The 8,010-nt window shown below is 64.8% G+C and overlaps 2 protein-coding genes across 2 annotated transcripts; one reads left to right on the top strand and one right to left on the bottom strand.

Moving 5' to 3' along the window:
- Positions 1 to 746: 746 nt before the first annotated feature.
- On the top strand, positions 747 to 1,672 carry LRRC55 (leucine rich repeat containing 55; the record flags this gene model as incomplete). The annotated part of the gene is made up of 2 exons (XM_083862909.1): positions 747 to 1,356; positions 1,437 to 1,672. The coding sequence occupies 2 exons, from the start codon at positions 747 to 749 to the stop codon at positions 1,670 to 1,672; spliced, it is 846 nt and encodes a 281-aa protein (XP_083719035.1).
- Positions 1,673 to 6,597: 4,925 nt separating this feature from the next.
- On the bottom strand, positions 6,598 to 7,793 carry APLNR (apelin receptor; the record flags this gene model as incomplete). Its single annotated transcript, XM_083864466.1, has 1 exon — positions 6,598 to 7,793. Exon 1 carries the CDS (start codon positions 7,711 to 7,713, stop codon positions 6,598 to 6,600), a length of 1,116 nt encoding a protein of 371 aa, XP_083720592.1. The 5' UTR covers positions 7,714 to 7,793.
- Positions 7,794 to 8,010: the final 217 nt, after the last annotated feature.

The raw sequence follows: 8,010 nt of genomic DNA, 5'->3' as shown, positions 1-8,010 counted from the left end.
TCACCGCGGGGAGCCGGGCCCTGCTCCCTCCCTGGCCAGTGAGTACCCCGGGGCAGCCCGGCCCCAGCGAGGGCTCGGGGGATGCGGGGCCGGGGAGCGGCCGGGGTAAGGCGGGCCGGTGGGAGGGGATGGAGCCGGGGGGTGCGGGCGAGGGAGGATGGAGCAGACGCGGTCAGGTGGTGGGGGGCGAGGACAGGCCTGGGGGGACCCCGGTGGGTGCTGGGAATGGGGATCTTCCCCCCGGAGAGGCGGGGAGGGTGTCCCTGGCACCGGGCTCAGCTGGTGGTGGCTGGGGCTGCAGGGGCTGGTGGGGGACCGTGGAGCAGCACCTCTGCTCTGCCCACCCCCAGCCAGGATGGGCTGGCCAAGGTCAGCAGGACTGGCTGGGGTGGGGGGGGGCTTTTTCTGCCTGGAATCCCCGGGGGATGCTCGGAGGAGTGACCCTGGCCCGGGGGCACGGGAAGGGTGTGGGTGCCCCAGAGGCCACCCCGGGCTGCAGCAGCTGCGGCCCCCCCCGGCGGGGCGGGCTCGGCTTCCCCCTCTCCTCTCCCTCGCAGGCGGCTGCTGACGGCCCGACGCCGGCGCCCCCGGAGGGGCGGCCTTTGCCCCCCAGATGCCGCCGGGATGCCGCGGACGGCGCTGTGAGGGCCGCGCTCCCGGCCCCGCGGCCGGCCGGCGGCAGCGCTCGGCGTGAGCGGGCGGGCGGGATGGCCCCCGGCGCCCCGTGAGGGCCGCGCCACGAGGCCATGCTGCTGGGCCCCTGGCTGCTGGCGGCGGCGGCGGCCGTGGCGGCGGCGGGCGCGGGCTGCCCGGTGCTGTGCAGCTGCCGCGGGCAGGCGGTGGACTGCAGCGGGCAGCGCCTCTTCTCCGTGCCCCCCGAGCTGCCGCTGGACACCGGTAACCTGAGCCTGGCCCACAACCGCATCGCCAGCATCCCGCCGGGGTACCTGGGCTGCTACGGGCAGCTGCGCGCCCTCGACCTGCGCAACAACTCGCTGGCGGCGCTGCCGGCCGGGCTGTTCCGCGGCGCCCGGCGCCTGGCGCACCTGGACCTCAGCTACAACAACTTCAGCCTGGTGCCCGCCGACATGTTCCGCGAGGCCAGCGCGCTGCTGCGCCTCGACCTCAGCCACAACCCGGGGCTGCGCCGCGTCCACCCGCAGGCCTTCCGCGGCCTGGCCCAGCTGCGCGAGCTGGACCTCAGCTACGGCGGCCTGGCCGCCCTCAGCCTCGACGCCCTGGAGGGGCTGCCCGGCCTGGTGGGGCTGCGCCTGGGGGGCAACCCCTGGCTCTGCGGCTGCGCCATGGAGCCCCTCCTCAAGTGGCTGCGGGGCCGCATCCAGCGCTGCTCCTCGGGTAGGTGCCATGGGGACCCCCGTGCCCCGTCCCGCCCGGGGCCTGGCGGACAGGCTGACGCCGTTCCCTCTGTCCCGCAGATTCGCAGCAGGCGGAATGCTGGGCTCCCCCCGAGGTGGCGGGGGCCCCGCTGCTGTCGCTGACAGAGGAGAGCTTCCAGGCCTGCCACCTCACGCTGACCCTCGACGACTATCTCTTCATCGCCTTCGTCGGCTTCGTCGTCTCCATCGCCTCGGTGGCCACCAACTTCCTGCTGGGCATCACGGCCAACTGCTGCCACCGCTGGAGCAAGGCCAGCGAGGACGAGGATGTTTAGGGACCGCTGCCACCGCCGATAGACCCCCGCCCCGGCCACCCCCCCGGCCCGGCCGCCCCCGCGGGGACACCAGACTGTGCCTTGTCCGCGTCCCCTCCCGCTGCCCCCTGCGCTGGGGTGGCCCTCGAGACGCCGGGGACACCAGGGGACAGCCCTGCTTCCTTTTGCCCCAAAGTGGGGAGTTTTTGCACCCCCCATCACCGTGAGCTTGGACCCCCTCCCGTGCTGTTCCCACTGCCCAAGACTGGTTGAGGCAGCAATTTGGGAATCCCCTGGGAATCCCCCCACCTCTGCCTGGGAGAGATAAATTGTATGTGTCTTGGGGACCACAGCCACTCTCCTGGGGGCATCGAGGAAATCCCTGCTTTCAGCCCCAAAGCAGCACCGCTGGAGCCCCCCAAATCCTGCATATACTCTCCAGCCTCCCCAAAAATCCAGGGGGGTAGGAAGCGTTGCTCACACCCAGCTCATCACCACCATTCCAGGGCATGCCTGCATCTTGCTGGTGACACCGGGATGTGCTGGAACAGCACCGGGAGCACCAAGCCCAGCAGTGGGATGGGCTGTGACATCTCCAGGGGTTGGGATCTCCTAAGGATGGCACCTTCTCTTTGGGGCCAAACCGGGCACCAGCATTGCCCACCCTGGGGGAGGTTTGGGAGGTGGAAGGAGCTCTAAAAAAAAAAAAAGGGCAAAAAAAGAAAAATAAGCAAAAAGCAGAAAGCCAACGATCCTCTGTCCAGCTGGGATGGCCATGTCCCCATGACACAGTGCCTGTGTCACCTGTCCCTGGTGTGTGTGTCACCCTGTCACATCAGATGGGGAGTAGGGCTGGGGGCTCAGGGCTGGGGTTGCCCGAGGGCTGCTTTGTCCCTTCCCCTGTCCCCCATGGAGGCTGAGTGCATGGGGAGGGGGATTTGGTTTAACCACAACCCACCCCAAAAGGGCTCCAGCTGCACCCCAGCCCCAGCACTGCCCCCAGGAAAGGGAACTTGGCCTCTGCCTTCTCTATTTTGTCTGGGTTTTTATTATTTTCTTTTCAGTGAGTCCAAAAACCCCCTGCTCCACACCCCCTGCACCCCCCCAGAACTCCTGCACCCCTGGACCAGCCACACGGGCATGGAGCATCCACCTGCATCCCACCAGCTCCTTCCTCTGCCCCACCCTCAACTTCTTATTTTTGTATTTATGTTTATGTTTTATTTTCCTTCTCTTTGTTTCTCCTTATCTTTTGATCTTATTGTTTCTCTATTCCTTTCCTTCCGTTGTCTTTCTTTTCTTTTCTTTTCTTTTCTTTTCTTTTCTTTTCTTTTCTTTTCTTTTCTTTTCTTTTCTTTTCTTTTCTTTTCTTTTCTTTTTTCTTTTCTTTTCTTTTCTTTTCTTTTCTTTTCTTTTCTTTTCTTTTCTTTTCTTTTCTTTTCTTTTCTTTTTTCTTTTCTTTTCTTTTCTCTCTCTTCTCCCCGAACCCTGCTCTTTGTACGTTTTGTAACCGCGGGTTTTGTACCACGGGGCACTTTTTCAGCGCCAAACCTCGACAATAAAGAGTGTCAGCGCAGCCGGGGCCGGGACACGCGTGTGGCGGGGGGACACGTGTGTGTGACAGGGACATGTGTGTGACAGACACCCGCGTGCGTGCAGCGGGCACAAGCGACGTCCCACAGCCTGCAGAAGGCATCAGCCGTGCTTTTCCCTCCAGCGCTTCCTGTTATTCCTCCGGCAGCATCTCCCGGCCCCGGTGGGGCCCAGCTGTGGCCGCCGGGTCACCTCCGCGCCCCCCCCTCCCCAGGACCCCCTCCGGGCGGGGGGACGCGGGGCCCGTCCCGCCTGGCCGGAGCCCAGAGGTCGGGCAGCAGCTGTGCCGCGTCCGGCCGCACCGGCGGCCCCTGGGGAGCGATGGGGGCAGCGGCCGGACAGCGGCTCCCGGCGCCCACCCCCAGTGCCCGGGGCACCCCCGAACCCTGCCATTGCCCTGCATGTCATCCCATGTGTCCGTCCGTCCGTCCATCCATCCATCCATCCATCCATCCATCCATCCATCCATCCACGTAATACAATCCTACCTCCCATCCCAAACCTCTCCCGCCCACCCAAACTGTCCCCCCGTCTTTTCCCCCTCCTTTCCTCGCTCTGTCCTCCCCCTCTGTCCTCACCCCCCCCAAGTCGTCCAGGGTCACACGGGGCCCATCACAATGGGGGGGAGAGAGGGGGTTGGACCGGCCCCCCAAGAGGTGTCGGGTGGGTCACCCAGGACTTGGCACGGTGGGGACACACTGAAGTAGGGACCCCCCCAAAATGCCACCCCCGGCGGCCACCGCTCCCACCCCACAGTGACAAAAGTTTCTGAGCCCTGGGTGTAGCGCCAAAGCTTTCCCGCGGCTTTGACAAATCCGAGTTTTCCCGGCACAAACGGGAGCTGCAGCCCCCCCCACCCACGCGGTCCCCCCCTCCTCCGTTTGCTTTGGGGCGGGAGGTGTGAAGGAGCCCGAGCCGGGCTGTAAACATGGAGGTCACTTCAAAGGGGACGCCCGGGGACATCCTTAGCACCAGCAGATTATTTCGGCACCCCCAGGCGGGATGTGAAGCGGAGGGAGGTTGGGGGGGGGGGGGGGGGGTGAACATCCCGTTTGGCAGCTTGGAAAAGCGGGAGGGGGGAGCTGCCGCCGGGGGGGTGAGGGGCTGTCCCCATCCTTGTCCCAGTTCCTATCCCTGGTGCATCCATCCTCCCCGGAGCCCACTTTTACTCCCCGTGCAGAATAATCTCTTTTCCCAGTGTCACATTCTTACGACCACGGTTTGGGGACCCCTGGCCATGCCCCCGGTCCAACTGGGACCTGCAGCATCCCCAAGGCATCGCATTTTGGGGTTTGAGGGCCCCCGGGCTCCCTGAGGATCACACCCACCCCCCATTCCCCCAGCCATCCTTTCCAAGGATGCTCCCCATCCCCCCGTGCCTGCTGTCCCCCTCTATCTTCCCTCCTCATCTTCCCCAGGCACTCTCAGGAAGGCAACACCTTCCTTATCTTCTTCCGACGGGTGGTCCGGCTCTGCTGCCCCTCACCCCCAGCTCCGGCCTTGTTATTTTCTGGAGTGTCCCTGCATTTCTCCCCAGAGACTCTTCAACCAAACATTTCCCTCCTGGAAGGGAAAGGGAAATCTCCAAGACGCGGATAGAAAGTCGGCAGCTCCGTCTCCGCTGGCCGGGCGCCTGCGGCCATTTCCGCGCCCGGCGGCTGAGCCGGATCGGGGGGAAGCAGCAAAGCTGACACCCCCATCGTGCTGGGGTATTTGGGAGTGATGGAGGGATGGAGGGAGAGCTGGGGAAAGGGAGGGAAAGGAGGATGGTGTGATGGAGGGATAGGCAAAAGGGAGGGAGAGAAGGGGAAAATTGTAGAGTCATCAAGGTTGGAAGAGATCTTTAAGATCAAGTCTAACCATCAACCCAGCGCTGCCACTGTAACCACAAAACCATTAACCCTGGGATGGATGGATGGATGGATGGATGGATGGATGGATGGATGGATGGATGGATGGATGGAGGAGGGGACTGTTGGACTGATGGAAGGACAGTTGGATTGTCAGATGGATGGGAGATATGCAGGGGACTCTCCAGGCTGAGGGAGCCTGGATGGCACTGGAATGTAAACACACTTTGGGACATGTCCCTGGATGCAACATTCCCACTCCTCAAGGTCCCCCAGCCCTTAGACCAAACCAGATCCACCTGCAAACTCCCCCAAACCCTCAAGGAGGCCCCCACTCCTCCAGGTGGGGGGTTGTGCAGTCCCCAGCCCCATGGCCGTCCCCTCCATTCTCTCTCTCTGGACAAAGGACTGTCCCCACACGGGGAGACCCGGGGCGGTGGCCCCCAAACACGGTGGGGGCTGGCAGGAAGGCGGAGGCAGCTCCCTTGACGGGAAGCATCCCAAGGATCCCAGTAATGATCCCGCATCCTTTCCAAGAGAGAACAAAGGCTGAGGAGACAGGCTAGTTCATCACCAATAAATGAAGGATGTAAATAGCAAATAGGGGGAAGATTTATTTCGAGCAGAGCCTCAGGAAGCAGCGGGGGCTGGGGTGGGGAGGAAATGGGACAGGAGCCATTTGCTGGCTCATCCAAATCCTGGCTGGGGTGAGATGGGGTCCTGCCCGGTGCCCAAACCTCCCATCAATGCCCAGGGGGTCCTGTGTCCCTCTTCATACCCAGAGGGTCCCATGTTCCCATCTGCACCCAGGGGGTCCCATGTCCCCGTCCCTCAGGTTTGGGTGTTTCACAGCACCAGGTCCTGTTTTCACACCCAGGTGAGTCACGCAGAGCTCGTCCCAGCCTCAGATAAGGATAAAAGCCCCAAAATGGGATTTGGTGGGACAGTGCTGCCGCCTGATACAATCACAGCTGGGGGGGCTGGGGCAGGCAGGTGCTCACCCCACAGTGTCAAATACCCCCAATCCCCATGCTGCAATACTCTGACGGGTTGGGATGGAGGTTTTCCTGCATTTCCCAAAGTGTTGCTGAGGAAGAGACCAGGAGAATCTGTCCCAGGCAGAGATCTCCCCATAGTGCACACACACACTGCGCCCTCGCTCACAGACACCCTAAAACCCAGCCATACCCCCACTCCTCCATCCTCCCTTCCACCGCATCCCACCAGCCCCCCCGAGGGAACTGCGCACACCCTGCTCCTTTTTTTTAACCAAAATTCATTTATTTGTAACAAAACACAAAGCTCTGGGGGTGCCGGGGCAGCCGCCCCCGCCTGAGCCCCCCAGGGGCTCCTCCCCGGCTGTGCCTCAGTTTCCCCTTCCCGCGAGCAGAGCTTTCCAGCGGGGGACCCCCAAAGCAAGCCAGGCTTTGGGGAGAGGCGGAGGTGGGGGCGTCCCCCCGAGTAGACCAGCTCGGGAGGCGCCGGGGGCGGTCGGGGAGGGGCTCAGGCGCGGAAGAGCGTCTCCTGGGTGGCGGGGTCCAGCTTGCCCCCCGGGCCGGGGCCCCCCTTGACCCCGGGGGGATGGCTGTGCCCCGAGGAGTAGCTGGCGGAGCGCTCGGGGCCGGGCCCGGGGGTCCGGCAGCAGAGCAGGGCGGCGCAGGAGTGGCGGAAGCGGGGGTCGAAGAAGGCGTAGAGGAAGGGGTTGAGGCAGCTGTTGATGTAGGCGATGCCGGTGCAGTAGGGATGGAGGTTGTTGAGGAAGGTGTGCAGGGCGCAGGACCAGGGCAGCACCTCCAGGTCCATCAGCACGTAGAGCGTCTTGACCAGGTGGAAGGGCAGCCAGCAGCCCCCGAAGGCGGCCACCAGCACCGTGATGATGGTGAGGAGCCGCTTGCGCTTGCGGGGCCCCTCGGCCCGCTCCCGGCGGAAGTGAGTGGCCACGGTGCGGGCGATGAAGAAGTAGCAGGTCAGCATCACGGCGAAGGGGGCCACGAAGCCCAGGGCGGTGGAGGAGAGCCCCAGCCCCACCTCCCAGGCGCCCTCGGTTCCCTGCGCCGCCAGGTCCCCGTAGTCCATGTAGCAGGTGATCTTGGTGTCCCCGCCGAGGGCGGCGGCCCGCCGCAGCACCAGGGCGGGCAGGGCCAGCAGGGCCGCCAGCAGCCACAGGGCCACGGTGGCCAGCAGCCCGCTGACCCGCGAGCGCAGCTTGGCGGTGGCCAGCGGCCGGACGATGGCCAGGTAGCGGTCGAAGCTGAGGCCGGTGAGGCAGAAGACGCTGGCGTACATGTTGACGAACACCAGGTAGCTGCTGACCTTGCAGGCGGCCGTGCCGAAGGGCCAGTGGTAGCCCAGCCAGGCGTAGGCGGCCCAGAGGGGCAGGGTGACCACGAAGGTGAGGTCGGCCACGGCCAGGTTGGCGATGAAGGTGTCGGCCGAGCGCCGGCGGTCGCGGCCGCCCTTGAAGACGGTCCAGAGGACCAGCCCGTTGCCGGTGGTACCCAGCAGGAAGACCAGCAGGTAGATGGTGGGAAGCAGGGCCAGCGAGGGGCCCCACTCCGTGTAGTCGCAGTCCGTATCGTTGTCGAAGCCGTAGGTGTAGGCGTCCGTCGCCTCCTCCATCCCGGCGCTGGGCTCCTCCGCTCCGCTCAGCTCATCCCGGGCTCGCCCGCTCCTCCGGCCCCTGAGCCGCCCGCGAATCCCACCGCGTTACCTCCCCTTCCTCCTCCTCCTCCCAGCCCTCCTCCTGGAGGGGACGGACAGGACGGGGCAGGAGGCAGGGCCGGCGGGGAGCCCCCGTGGGAAACTTCACAGCTCCCCCCACCTCCATCTGGCCCTGCCCGGGGGGTTTACCGAGCTCTCACCCGCGTGTCAACGCGCCGACCCCCGAGATAACCCCGGCCCGCCACGCCCGGGGGG

Source organism: Zosterops lateralis (genome assembly GCF_965231275.1).
Source record: "Zosterops lateralis genome assembly, chromosome: 6".
Lineage (NCBI taxonomy): Eukaryota > Metazoa > Chordata > Aves > Passeriformes > Zosteropidae > Zosterops > Zosterops lateralis.
The sequence above is the reverse complement of the archived record's forward strand: the minus strand, read 5'-3'. Positions and strand labels throughout refer to the sequence as shown.